We start from the raw sequence: 15,536 nt of genomic DNA on the forward strand, positions 1-15,536 counted from the left end.
GGAATAGTCTCTGGCACCAAAGAGCAGTTATTTTGATTCTTCAGAGTAAGATTTTTTTTGTACTTTATTGCTCACAGCTTTATTGCTCAAAATACAATGGTATCATCACTGTACAGTAATACAGTTTTAGAATTAGATTTATATAATTATATTAATATAAAATATTATTGAAAGGTATATAAAAGCATTACTGGGAAATCTATATATTTTATATTGGGGACCCTGGGTTGGCTGACAGTCTGAGTGGGAAGGTGTAAAGGTCGAAAATCGCTGTTCTGGGCACATTAAAGGACCCAAACTCTAAAAGAAAAGAAAAAACTTGCAATTTAAATTTACATACATTTTTGGTTAACAAAATGCAAACAATGACCCTCTACCATGGCCCTCTACTGGTCAGTGATGTGTAGTTTCCCTCAGGGTGATTGAGTGGCGCCATCTGGTGGTCCGCCGCATGCATGTGTTGTTGTTTGAGTGACGAGGAAAATGGCGTCCGGCGTGAGGCAGGAGCTCGCTCAGCTGATGAACTCTAGTGGGTCTCATAAAGATCTAGCTGGGAAGTATGTATTTTCAAGTCATTACCTGTATTCTTACTTACTATATGTCTGTTGCGTGGATGTATTATTGTGAAGGTTTTTCCCATATGAAAGATGTGATGCTGCAGATGAGATGACTCCAGGCTAACATTAGCTAGCGTGCAGTACAGATGAGACCTGTCAAAATGCCTACATTTGTTTGATAACAATCTAAATAGTCGTATGATAGTGTATTTAAGGATTTATTGGCACATTTTGCAAGTGCTGGCCGCTGGAGTAATGACAATAAGTTAATTTAAGAAGCACTTAATTACTAAATTAAAGACCATATGAAATCAAAATTGGACGTCTTTTATGTTTGAGGTTATTTATATCCTTGTGTGCACCTAAAGGTTGACAATATGATATATCGTCTGACAAACGCAACATTTTAAAGTCTATTCTTTTCTGGTAGAAAAAGACCCCAAAATACTGATGACTAATCTTACATTCAGGGGCGTATCTACAGTTTTGTCCTATCAAATGTTCTAGAATGAGCATGCCCCGCCCCCAGCACCACCTGCCTCTGACTAGCCAGTAGCAAGTAACACATCGGCAGCCAAATATATATAATTTTTATTACAAACTTATTTTTTTATGAGTAAAAATATGTCTGTGTTGTCTTCCAAAAAATCGTCTAATTAATATTCTGATGAATGCGTTTCTTCTGACAGATACCGTCAAATATTAGAAAAGGCTTTTCAGTTTACTGATGCAGAACAACTTGAGGCAATGAAAGCGTTTGTTGAAGCGAGTAAGTACACTAGTATTCAAGTACGCTAGTCTGATAATATAAATCGGAATAGAATCATCTTAAATTGTTTTTGTATGGAACTGCTCTATTACATTGTTTAAACTGATGAGTGCCCCATTTCACACAGTGGTCAATGAAAACGTCAGCCTGGTTATATCCAGACAGCTGTTGACAGACTTTTGCTCACACCTTCCAAACCTACCAGAAGGTACGGCAAAAGCTGTGTGTCACTTCACTCTGGAGAAGATTCAGCCCAGAGTAATCTCATTTGAAGAACAGGTATGTGTCATGACAAATGCTCTCAACCGAGTGCTGGAAGCATATGAATCATGTATAAGCAAATCTCATGCACTTGCAGGTAGCTTCGATCAGACAGCATCTAGCCACAATCTATGAGAAAGAGGAGGATTGGAGGAACGCCGCTCAAGTTCTCGTGGGTATCCCATTGGAGACAGGTCAAAAGTAAGCTCACTTTTCTCTTGGAACAAACTCGTTGTTTTCGTTTGCAAGTCACCCAAAAATGATGATGAAATATTATGTTCTTATTGTCTGTTTTTCTGATTTTATAGACAGTACAATGTGGACTACAAATTGGACACTTACCTGAAAATTGCTCGTCTGTATTTAGAGGACGACGACCCAGTACAGGCCGAGGCCTACATCAATCGAGCATCTTTACTTCAGAACGAATCCACCAATGAACAGCTGCAGATTCACTACAAGGTGCACCATCAATTATCTGATTTTGTCCAATGGCTTTTATTTCTCCTTAAAGCTTAATAATAAACTTATACAGTTGTCATATTTTTAAAACATTTCACACACACACACACACACACACACACACACACACACACACACATATATATACATACAGGGATACATATAGTGTACAGGGAGTGCAGAATTATTAGGCACGTTGATTTTCTGATCATATTTTTTTTCCAGGCACATTTGACCAATTCCAAACCACAGTAATCCTAATAACTACTATTGATTTAGTATTTAATAATGTATAAGTGATATATAATTGTTCATGAAGGCTGGAAATGAAAATCACCTTATATTCAGGTGTGCAGAATTATTAGGCATGTTTTCTTTTACAGATAAATTGAGCCAAAAAAGAGATTTAACTCAGACTGAAAAGTCAAAAATTATTAAATGCCCATGAGAAGGATGCAATACTAATGCAATACTAGACATTGCAGTTAAGGCATGACCATTGGACAGTGAAATGCTCGTTGGGTCAGCAGGATCTGACAAAAACAGGTGGTGAAGAAAAGACACCTGTTAACTGCAAAAGAATTAAGAATTAAGGTGAAGAATTAAGGGTGAAACCATCAGGAACCCTTTAGTCTCCAGCGCCACCATTTTCCAAAGCTGCAACCTACCTGGAGTCTCCAGAAGTGCAAGGTGTCAGGATCTCAGAGACTTCAGTTAGGTAAAGAATCCTAAAAAATGACCCCCACTAAATAAGAATCATAAGCTGAAGTGTTGTAAAATAGCCTGCTTTTTTATAGGCTTTATAGGTTTTATAGGTTGAGAGTGACTCTTGAAGGACCAGCACCACATCCTCTAGTACCACTGTTTAAAGAATTCATCTTCCAGAATCTGGCAGTATGTTTTGGGAGTTCATTTTAGTCCATCCTGAAGTCCGTTTTGCAGAGATGGACTAAAAATGAACTCCCAAAACGTACTGCCAGATTCTGGAAGATGAATTCTTCAAACAGTGGTACTAGAGGATGTGGTGCTGGTCCTTCAAGAGTCACTCTCAACCTATCTGTCCATAAAGCCTATAAAAAAACCTTCTTCATGTATTTTACAACACTTCAGCTTGTGATTCTTATCTAGTGGGGGTCATTTTTTAGGATTCTTTACCTAACTGAAGTCTCTGAGATCCTGACACCTTGCACTTCTGGAGACTCCAGGTAGGTTACAGCTTTGGAAAATGGTGGCGCTGGAGACTAAAGGGTTCCTGATGGTTTCACCCATAATTCTTCACCTTAATTCTTAATTCTTTTGCAGTTAACAGGTGTCTTTTCTTCACCACCTGTTTTTGTCAGATCCTGCTGACCCAACGAGCATTTCACTGTCCAATGGTCATGCCTTAACTGCAATGTCTAGTATTGCATTAGTATTGCATCCTTCTCATGGGCATTTAATACTTTTTGACTTTTCAGTCTGAGTTAAATCTCTTTTTTGGCTCAATTTATCTGTAAAAGAAAACATGCCTAATAATTCTGCACACCTGAATATAAGGTGATTTTCATTTCCAGCCTTCATGAACAATTATATATCACTTATACATTATTAAATACTAAATCAATAGTAGTTATTACATTTTACATTTTATGCATTTGGCAGACGCTTTTATCCAAAGCGACTTACAGTGCACTTATTACAGGGACAATCCCCCTGGAGCAACATGGAGTAAAGTGCCTTGCTCAAGTACACACTGGTGGTGACCGCTGGGATCGAACCAGCAACCTTCTGCATATCAGTTCCATGGTTTATCCCACTGGACCACCATCTCACCAATCTTATTAGGATTACTGTGGTTTGGAATTGGTCAAATGTGCCTGGAAAAAAAATATGATCAGAAAATCAACGTGCCTAATAATTCTGCACTCCCTGTATGTATGCATGTATATATATATATATGTATATATATATATATATATATATATATATATATATATATATATATATATATATATATAATGTATGTCTTTTTATTTATCTAAATATATATTTATAATAATATAATTAAAATAAATAAGCATATATATATATATATACAAGTCTTTTCATTTATCTAAATATATTTATAATAATATAATTAAAATAAATAAGCATATATATATATATATATATATATATATACATATATATATATATATATATATATATATATATATATATATATATATATATATATATATATATATATATACATATATATATATATATATATATATATATATATATATATATATATATATATATATATATAATGTATGTCTTTTTATTTATCTAAATATATATTTATAATAATATAATTAAAATAAATAAGCATATATATATACATATACAAGTCTTTTCATTTATCTAAATATATTTATAATAATATAATTAAAATAAATAAGCACATATATATATATATATATATATATATATATATATATATATATATATATATATATATATATATATATATATATAATGTATGTCTTTTTATTTATCTAAATATATATTTATAATAATATAATTAAAATAAATAAGCACATACATATATATATTTTGAATATATATTTTGAAAATATTTTTTTAAATAAGAAAACTTACACAGTATAAATATATGAATAATAATTTATTAATTAATGAAAACATTTTAAAATGTTATTTATATAAATAAAATGTATATATTAAATATTAGGTATTACAAATATATTTATTTAAAATATTTTAAAATATATTTATTTAAAATTATAGAAAAAAAAATATATAGATAATTATTTACATATTTATAAAAATATTTTTAAATAAAAATGAAATGTACTAGGTAAATTAAAATAAATAAAAACATTAAAATATAAATATATTATGCTTAAACGTATATAGTTACTTCACTTGATGTTACTGTAATCTATTTGGCAATAGTGGTTTAAGTGATTTAAATACCCCCCCCCCCCATTTTATATGTTTTATTTACATATAAAAAATAAAATAAAATTTTATTGCATTATCCCAAATAATTAAGTTCTGTAAATCACTAACTTGACAGTGTGTGATTCTATAATATTTGGCTGCTTTATGATTATTGTGAAACTGTAATATATTCCATCATGTTTTGCAGGTATGCTATGCCAGGGTTCTGGATTATCGGAGGAAGTTCATTGAGGCAGCTCAGCGCTACAATGAGCTTTCGTACAAATCCATCGTTCATGAGACCGAGCGTCTGGAAGCCTTGAAGCATGCGCTTCACTGTACTATACTGGCCTCTGCAGGTACCGTTAATCCTCATTTGAAGTTTCAACCTCATTTGAAGCTGGTCGCATTATCTAATCAGTTTTTAATGTGTTCTTAAGGTCAGCAGCGCTCTCGTATGTTGGCTACTCTCTTCAAGGATGAGCGCTGTCAGCAACTTGCCGCCTATGGCATCCTGGAAAAAATGTACCTGGATCGAATTATTCGGGGAAACCAGCTGCAGGAGTTTGCTGCCATGCTGATGCCACATCAGAAAGCCACCACAGCCGATGGTATTACTTATTATTGGGAATCTGAACGATTATTACTTTAGTACTGCAATTCATTTGTGGTCTTTTCTAGGCAAAGGCAATGAATAATACTTGCCTAATTCTTTCAGGTTCAAGCATCCTAGACCGAGCAGTCATTGAGCACAACCTCCTGTCTGCTAGCAAACTGTACAATAATATCACGTTTGAAGAGTTAGGAGCGCTTTTGGAGATTCCACCTGCAAAGGTACAGCTGCGTTGACTGACTTTGTTAGGAAACTTCTAATACATAACTACATGTTCAAAACATTTATATATAGAGAAAAGGATGAGCTTTAGTAATATTCTATGGATTTCATGCTGTTATAAACATATTTTCACAGGCAGAAAAGATAGCGTCACAAATGATTACTGAGGGCCGCATGAATGGATTCATTGACCAGATAGATGGTATTGTCCATTTTGAAAGTAAGTTTGGTTTTTGACTGAATAGCCATTAATACAATTTAAGAGGCTTACAAATATGACATCTCTTATTTCTAACAGCGCGAGAGCCGTTGCCCACCTGGGACAAGCAGATTCAGTCACTGTGCTTCCAGGTAAACAATCTCCTGGAGAAGATCAGTCTGGCAGCACCGGAGTGGACGGCACAAGCCATCGAGGCACAGATGACACAATAAACCTGTTGAGACTCTTTGGTCTACAACACTTAGCTTTCTATCCTTTCATTGGTGACAACTGAAAAGACTCATGGCGCATATATTAATGTTCTGTTAAGCTTCACCTTTCTGCTTGAGGTTAATATTTCCATATTTACAGTCTGTGAGTATCCAATAAACGTGAAAATTTCTTTGTGCCTCAACAATGTTGTCTCCAATTTGCTTCATAGATTTGCTGCTATAAACAACCATTAACCAAAATGCCCCCATATTTCATGTTTGATTTCAGATTTGATAAAAGATAAAATCATTGTATAGTGAAATACTACAAACCTTGTGAATACAGTAGGTAACTTCACATAGGCCTCAGGTCCAACAAAAGTTGGCAAAAAAAAAAGTGGGCCGGGGGAACTTGCACTAGACCAGTGATTCTGACAGCAGAGATAAACAATGCTTATAATGAAAAAAAATAAATGCTTCTAAACATTTGCTTATTTATTAAAATGCAAATGGTTTTCATTGAGAAAAAAAAGGTTTAATATTATAATAATATCCTGATCCGAGGTAAGTATTTTGAGGTACCATCACTGGTCTTATTTTCGTGAAAAAAAGAAAATGCACTGAACGGTATTCAAACCTGAAACGTTTTGTTAGTTTAAATCATTTTTTGACCACAAACTAATGTTCCCAGGGTTTTGTATAGCAACTGTTAATGATGTTTTCTAATGGGCAGAATGCCTAATGGGACTTGATCTATCTTGTTTTCTTTTCCAACGTTGTTACTGTGATTAATTGAACATTAAACATTTCAAAATTTGGTAGTCTATGAGTTCACATCTACTGGTCATTACAAATACTGGGCCATGGCCTAACATCGGCAGCACGTTTCAGAGGTCCTTCAACGCCTACATGAGTTCCAGCTCTTCCTGAAGCCAGAGAAGTGTACTTTCCCTCAGTCTTCTGTTCAGTTCCTAGGATATAACTTTAGGGGGTCAAGAGAGCATGTAGATGAACTTCAAGGGGGGGTTCCTCCATGGGATCAGGCTTAAGGAGTGAGACATGAAAGGTGGGATGATTTGTATATTGTGAGGGTAACTAATTTATAGGTGACTGGATTGACTTGACAGAAAGCAGGGAAGGGACCAATGTATCTGGGACTAAGTTTCTTGCTGGTCAGGTGCAGCTTGATGTCCCGTGTGGAGAGCCACACCTGCCTGGGCTGGTAGGTGGGAGTATAGGTCCACCAGGCATCGGCATGGTCCTTCTGGCAGTGCATTGCCCGCTGATGATGGTGATCTGCATCTCAGACCCTGTTGCTCTCCCAGAACCAATGGGTGATTGATGGTACCTCAGATGGTTCCCCATATCACAGGAATGGGAGGCTGGAAGCCTAGTGCCTGGCCACCAGAAGTGATCCTGTAGCAGCCAGAGAGTTTGATTGGTCCCTGGGTGGCTAGTGCCCACTGAATTAATCATTTCATTCAGGGACCACGGGATTGGCTGATTATGAGGCTAGATGGAATAACTGGTTCAGGATTCTCTGGAGTCTCATCTGGAGGAGTTGTCCTGATAGTGCATTTGCCTTTACGTTCTTGGTTCCTGGGCGTTAGGAAATCTTGAAATCAAAATGTGTGAAGAATAAGGTCCATTTAGCCTGGCAGGGATTCAGTTTTTTAGCCTCACAGAGGTATTCTAGGTTCCGAAGGCGACATCATAACTACGTTCTGCTGGGGTGATCTTTCTGAAGAAGGTGGCACATGGATTGAGTTCTGATGGTTTCCCCTACTGCTGCAATAGGACTGCTCCTATCCTGATTGTAAATGCATCTACTTCCACTACAAATGGTGTCTCAGGGTCAGAATGGATAAGAAGCTGAGCGCTGGTAAAGGTATCCTTAAGTTTCTGCATGGCTTGTTTGGCCTCTGGGTTCCAGGACAGAGACCTGGGCCTGTGAGTGGAGAGGCAATGGAATTCCCAGGAATCGCTGTAGTTCCTTTACTGAATGGGCCACGTGCTTACTGCATCCACTATCCCACCGTCCATCTGGATTCTGTTTTCACTGATGTTATATCCAAGGAACTGAATGGAAGACTGATGGAAAGTACCTTCAGGAAGATCTGAAACATGCTGGCGATGCTTGGCCATGGCCAGTAGGTGTCACAAAGGTGGTCTTCCACTCGTCCCCTATCCATATGAGGTTATAAGCATTTCAGAGGTCTAGCTTAGTGAAAATGGCCAAACATGGCCCAGACTGAGCGGTTTTCCAGTTACTGACTGGACTTGATAGGTGGTTTGTTAGACCTCTTTTTGAGGTTGAGCTGGAAAAAGAGGTCTCCTGATATGAAGTTGCCAGCTGACCCAGAGTCATTGAAGTCGATAATTGGAACAAAAACATCAATAAGGTGTACAATAGTGGCGAGTGGACTATATTCAACATTTGGACTGTGAATGAAAGTCATCATGGCACAACGAGGTCAGAATGGACATGCCAGAATGATGTCCTCCAGCACCGCAATACAAACAGAGCTTCTGGTTCAGCCTTCATTGTGACTCAGCCGGTGAAAGTTGTGAATGATCAATTTGCATGGGCTTATGATCTGGCACTGGTGTGCTGGCAAACTCTGGCTGGAGATGGTATAAAGAGGACTGCTGGCACTGTTGCTCTTTCATACAAAGTCTTAATCGGTTGGCAACTCAGATGGACATTTGAATGAAACGCTCAAGCCCAAAGGAGTCATTGTATGCCGTGAGATGCAGCCCCAGAGCTGGCTCCAATCATTCATCCACTGGTTGCCACTGGGCTACAAAACTTCATAGCATAGTCAACTTTTGCCTTGATGTAAATTGTATAATTGCTCACCAACTGAAGACCCCTATGGGTCGACTGAAGACCTCTCTGAAATGGGCAGTCGTCAAGTGACTGGGTTGCAGGACCTGCCTACTGCCAGAATGTAGCATTGTAGCACTCATCCTGTCAACAAGGAGAGGATGAAGAATATCTTTGCTCTCTCGGTGGGAAATTGATGTGGCTCCATCTCTTGGGTGAGCGAACATTAGAGTAAGAATAACTGCAGTCCTTCGCCGGGCCAGAGAAGAGTGCAGGATTGACCATGGGACCGGCAACATAGACAGGACAGGAAGAGGTAGTTGGTGCAGTTATGGGTGCAGTAGTGGATGCTGGGGTGGAGAGAACTCGCCGAAGTAAATCAACAATCTTCTTAAATGGATCCTGATCTGCTGGGATTATACTTCGTGCACTGGCTACTGTCAGGGAACATCAGACTCAGAGACAGATAAACCACAGCAGTGTCTTTATTAGCAGATGTGCGGGAAAGACAATCAGATGAGTATGGCAATATAGCAGGTTCTAGATGGTTGATTGAATAATAACAGAGTCTTTGTGGTGTCACCATGAGGAGACCGTGAAGATGGGTAAAGGATGCTGGCAGAGCGTGAGTATTGACGTTTTTTATTGACGTTTGCCGCTTGTGTGTACCGTTTTGCAACACAGGTGCATCGCAAAATGTGTTTTAGTGAGGGAGAATGTGCATGAGATTTGCAGATAATGTTTAATTGCCTGAACTTGTTTAAAGGGGTGGTAAACCACGATTTCACTATTCTAACTTTAGCTAGCGTGTAATGTTGCTGCTTGAGCATAAACAACATCTGCAAAGTTACAACGTTCAAAGTTTAAAGCTACACTGTGTAACTTTTTTAGTCTATTCTTAGCTAAAAACACTTAGTTCTTTCAAAAATATATGTGCTCATTAATGTATATTTACTTCTTTCAAGTAATAAAGTATTCTCGTAAGTTTATAATATGCCATTGAAAATACATAAGGTAATGGGATCTAAAGGTGGTCGCCATGTTGCCCCTCCATCTTGAAAGTACATTAGCCAAAGAGGGACATACCCGTAAATTCAAGCTTCGCCTTTCGCGTTTAAACCGGTTTTAATACTCAATGGCTCTGTACAAAATTCTCTGCCTCGCGCATGTGCGCGTCAACTTGTTCAGACTTGTCTGGTGCATGTGCAGAGAGTTTTCATCTCAGCAGCTCCAGTAACAGAGTTATACAGATTTTTCCTGGCTTGTTTATTCCTCAAAAGTCTGTTTTTCCTTGTGTGGTATTTCTGTGCATTAATAACTCCGTAAGTAATAATAGTTATTGTCATTGTAGATGTGTTTCAGAGTGTGTCATCGCGTAATTCAGTTGATATCACCTCAGAAGTATTTTTGTGTCAACATACAATAGCGTAATGCTCACCTATTTGAATAATCATTCAGTTATTTTGTTATCAACAATGTTTATTCGTTTATAGAAAATATTTGCTTGTAATGTATGTTGATGGAAATATGTATCAGGTCTGATCGGCATATTAACAATTGTTATACAGAGCGCACTGCAGTGCTAACGTTAAAGCGGCGCACACACTTTTGTAACCGGACACTGCTTGTTAGCAGCAGCAGCGGCAGCTCCGCTCCTTTTAATGCAGCTGCATTTAGCGCCTATATATGGTACAATAAGCTCTGGTTTACGGTTACATTATACAAATGTAACTTATAAGTATAGTTATACAGTTCTTAACTGTGTATGTATATTTACCATCCTTATTTGTTCTCTCACAGAAACCACATTTATGTACATATCTACGCAAACCTGTTTATGCCTTGCAATTGGATGACTGAATAAACATTACTATCATCAAAGTTCACTCTGGATTAGCTGCAGTTCTTTCTAGCCGAATAATTAGGCCAGTTGAGTTCCAACCATCCCACTGCGCACAGAATATCCCACAGGCACCGTGTCGAATGTGGACGAGGTCGACCTGGAAGCCATGTTAATCTTGGACTAAATCGGACACCGTAGGAGTTGAAACGAAATCGGAATTGAGAGGAACAGAAACTAAAATTCACTGGATGGTCATATACCTTTTCACCACTAGATGGGGGAAAATATCACACAGTGTAGCTTTAAAGCAAAGGGAGATATTTGCTATTAAAGAAATCAGTTTCTAAGGACTACAACAAACGGCCAGCAGGCGACTACAGACATTCCTCCAGGGTTGGTGACATCACCAGACTCAATATTTACATAAACCCCTCCTCTGAGAATATTAAATAAGGGGGGGGGACATTTTGTATCGCGGCGCTGTTGTGGTATAGTTAGGCTGGAGTGTTGTTGCTGCGATGCCAAGGAAACGCTGTTATTTTCATCCGGATTGCAGGTCTGGGGTACTTGCTTTGTTCAGCCTTCCGTGTGGGACGGGGGTGCGTTGCAGAGCGTTTAAAATGCAACATTTTATATGCACATGTGTGTTTGAGACTGAGGGGAACAGGCGCGAGCGGGGCTCCCGCAGCACATCACAAACTTCCACCATCTTCGCGAGTTCAATGCCGGATTTGCACAACGTGAGCTGCGTAAGACAAACACTGCCAGTGCGTGGATGCACGACGCGCGCGCTGCACATTTCACAGAGGAAAACTTCCACCATCTTCGCGAGTTCAATGCAGGATATGCACCACGGCTTGTCCTGAAAGCTGGATTTACAAACAGAAGCTGTTTACGGGCCACAACCTGTAAGTCTGATTTATATTTCATCGATGTGTTTTCTTGTAATAGGTTGTAGCAAGGAAGTAAACAGATGACAACGCTGTTCTGCAAACGAGTCTGTTAAATGCTCATTCATACTTAACGTTATCCGACGAACACCTAACGTTACAAACACTAACGTTAAAATCTCAACAGCGAACTTGGCATTAGTGTAAATGATTCTTTGATTAGAGCTTTTATGTATTATTTATCTACAGGCATGCTAAACATGGTTCTGTGTGTGATTTGGCTAACTTACAAGTAAAGCCAGTGTTTAGTGTTCGTTTTGGGTTAGTTCTTGCGACAGATATTTGGCTATAATCGTTCTAAAAATACAAAAGTAAAAGTGCCATTCAGTAGCGATCACTATAGATCCGCAGTCTTTACTCTTGAGGACTGAACAGGTTCTGCTCGATCATCTTCACTAAAATGTTCTGGGTCTGATTCGGGCTCAGATTGGTATGGTTTTATTGACGCCACTGTTTCTAATACTGACCAAAGCACAGCCTCCAGGTAAGGGGTGTGGCGTTTCCGATAAACGTGCACTGCGGTTAGCGAATCACAACACACTGGGCCAGCTAACCAATCTGAGCCCATTGCGTATTTTTGAGGGACTGGCTTCATACAACCCGGAAAGCATCAGACCGTTTTACAAGGAGGGACAGAGCAGTGTAGAATAAAGGTCAAATATATGAAAAATAATGATTTTTTTTAAAAACGAAGCATGAACACATGTTACAGTGCACCCCACAAACACAATCAAGCCTTCAAAAGAATGTGTTTTACCACCGCTTTGAGGTTTTGCAGAGTGATTTATTCGACAATGTTTAGGCCATTAAGCATTTGGTTCAGAGAATAGGGTTTGGAGACAAGACACACATGGGGGAGATAATCAAGAGGATAAAAAAAAAAAAAAAAACTACAAATGGACCACAAAGATGGCAGACAGAACAGAAAACAGGAAGTATCATATGTTCAGGAACAAACACAGAGAACATGAAAAAAGGATTGTAAACAATGACAAAAATAAAAGAAATAATAAACTTTAATACACGTAAACTTGAGCAGATATACCCTCAGTCACTTCTCAGATGCATGTTTATAAAAGCTATGTCCTAACTGAACTAAGGCCTAATCCTGGCATAATCTAAGCCCTGTCTGTGAAACCGGGCCCTAATCAATGTATTTCCTTTAGACATAAGCCAAAATGGTCAATATAATACATATTTTCTAGGCTTTTTACAACTTAATTTCACCATAAACAAAAGCTAAATTAGCTATAATACGAAAGTGGAATGTTCACTTAGGCTATGAAGTATTTTGTTAGTCAATTTTTTAATTAGTTTACTTACTATAGATAAAAACTTCAAAGGAAACATGCATCATATTTTCTGTTATGCACTGTACCAACGCAAACAAACAAATATTTTTGCTGATCAGTAAATCGCCAGTATGTTTTACACTCTGATGTAAACAAAATTGTTCATTTACATTTTTTTTCTATATTGGGAGTGTAATTTGCTTTTAGTCAAATTGAACTAAACATGTTGATTTCCGATTAGACATTATAATGCACTTTAAATAAATGACATGATCTTTTCACTTTTTTCCGTGTAGTAGAGGTGAAGTGTCAGCTGTATCTTCATAATTCTCTGACGATATATACATGTCTGAAAATCAATCTTGTTGCTCTGGGTTTGCTTGATCAGATGCGGCCTGTAATGATGATCGCAAGATTTTTGACGGAACCCCTTCCGGCTGCTGTTGCTTTGTTTCTGCAACATTGTGTTGTGAGGTTGCCAGCTGCTGTGGTTCTGATGTTTGGGAAACAAGCACAACACACTCCTGCTGAGAATTAAGATGTAAAAATGATTTGATGTTGTCCATTTGTTCCCGTCCTCTTATCTTTGCCTCGTCTTCAGCCAGGTTTTTCAATTCCATTGTTATATAGAGGTCCGTCTCCTCCAGCAGAAACTTATTATACTGATATGCAAGTGGTTGCATGCAGTGAGATTGTCTTATTGCTGAGAATGTCCAAATTGCACTTACTCCGAATAAAACTAAAATGGCGATCTCCTTAAAAAGAAATTAATGTGAATTAATTGCGAGATAACACAGGCACAAGTTGAGTTACTACAGCTATACTTTCTGTAATGTTATATTATATTTAACTTAAAAACATACATATAAATCATGTGCTTATTATGACGTTATTATTTAGATTTTACAATCAAAACACTACCACAATATTTCATTTGGTCTTAGTTTGTTTTTTTTACAATGTACACTAGATTTGCCACGATATAATAATTGCCATAATGCAACACAGCTTAATTCTGAACTCAATTATTTAAATCTAAATGTTAATTAATTAAATATGAAACTGAAAAAATGAAGGACATTTTTAATTCACACTTACAGGAATAGTTCATCCAAAATGAAGGAAACACATTAGAGTAATGCCTGTGTTGAAAGATCAGTGACTTGCACATGCGTCCTCTTGGATCCTTCATGGAATCCAGTGAGCATTTGATACATTTGTCAGGCAATAATGTAACATGCATTTTCTGCGCGTATGTGAAGTATATATCAAGAGAATGTGGGGTTAAAGTAATGTGGCTCATCTAACGGTGTGCGTAATTTATACGCTATAGGCCTAATAACACTATTTATAACCGCTGTGAAGAGCCGTGTACAAAGTTGCCCCAGCAACCTTATTGCAAATGTCACTCAGAACTGGGTCAATCCACTTTTTTCTCTCTGGCATGGAGACTCAGGAGGTGCTGCATTTCTTATTGTCTCACTGGATGAAGACTGTTTGTTTATGTCTCTTCCTTCACAGGCTGGAGATAAATTTGTATCTGCTATTGTCTTACCTTTGCAAGCCAGAGACTCAGAACGGTTTATCTGCTTTTGTCTTACCTTTGCAGGCCAGAGATTCAGAACATTATATCTGCTTTTGTCTTACCTTTGCAGGTCAGAGACTCAGAACATTGTATCTGCTACTGTCTCACCTTTGCAGGCCAGAGATTCAGAACGTTGTATCTGCTATTGTCTCACCTTTGCAGGCCAGAGACTCAGAACGGTTTATCTGCTATTGTCTCACTTTTGCAAGCCAGAAACTCAGAACGTTGTATCTGCTACTGTCTCACCTTTACAGGCCGGAGACTCAGAACGTTGAATCTGCTACTGTCTCATCTTTGCAGGCCGGAGACTCAGAACGGTTTATCTGCTATTGTCTTACCTTTGCAAGCCAGACACTCAGAACGTTGTATCTGCTCTTGTCTCACCTTTGCAGGCCGGAGACTCAGAACGTTGGATCTGCTATTGTCTCACCTTTTCAGGCCAGAGACTCAGAACATTGTATCTGCTATTGTCTCACCTTCTCACCTTTGCAGGCCAGAGATTCAGGATGTTGGATCTGCTATTGTCTCACCTTTGCAGGCCAGAGACTCAGAACGTTGTATCTGCTATTGTCTCACCTTTGCAGGCCAGAGATTCAGGACGTTGGATCTGCTATTGTCTCACCTTTGCAGGCCAGAGATTCAGGAAGTTGTACCTGCTATTGTCTCACCTTTGCAGGCCGGAGACTCAGAACGTTGTACCTGCTATTGTCTCACCTTTGCAGGCTGGAGACTCAGAAAATTATATCTGCTACTGTCTCACCTTTGCAGGCCAGAGATTCAGAACGTTGTATCTGCTACTGTCTCATCTTTGCAGGCCGG

At 38.2% G+C, this 15,536-nt stretch overlaps 1 protein-coding gene across 1 annotated transcript; it reads left to right on the top strand.

The window, feature by feature from the left end:
* The first annotated feature begins 415 nt into the window (after positions 1-415).
* Positions 416-6,411, top strand: cops4 (COP9 constitutive photomorphogenic homolog subunit 4 (Arabidopsis)). Its single transcript, XM_079803939.1, has 10 exons — positions 416-557; positions 1,247-1,326; positions 1,454-1,605; positions 1,685-1,788; positions 1,896-2,049; positions 5,183-5,333; positions 5,415-5,585; positions 5,693-5,808; positions 5,945-6,029; positions 6,108-6,411. The coding sequence occupies exons 1-10, from the start codon at positions 484-486 to the stop codon at positions 6,239-6,241; spliced, it is 1,221 nt and encodes a 406-aa protein (XP_079660065.1). The 5' UTR covers positions 416-483; the 3' UTR covers positions 6,242-6,411.
* The last annotated feature ends 9,125 nt before the right edge of the window (positions 6,412-15,536 follow it).

The sequence above is a fragment of the Gobio gobio genome (assembly GCF_949357685.1).
Source record: "Gobio gobio genome assembly, chromosome: 22".
NCBI classification, from domain to species: domain Eukaryota; kingdom Metazoa; phylum Chordata; class Actinopteri; order Cypriniformes; family Gobionidae; genus Gobio; species Gobio gobio.

Bases quoted from the DNA above. Each gene is read 5' to 3' on its own strand.
- cops4 (XM_079803939.1), top strand. From the start codon at position 484: ATGGCGTCCGGCGTGAGGCAGGAGCTCGCTCAGCTGATGAACTCTAGT. The intron at 558-1,246 runs GTATGTATTTTC...TTCTTCTGACAG, and splicing joins CATAAAGATCTAGCTGGGAA to ATACCGTCAAATATTAGAAA. The intron at 5,586-5,692 runs GTATTACTTATT...TAATTCTTTCAG, and splicing joins GAAAGCCACCACAGCCGATG to GTTCAAGCATCCTAGACCGA.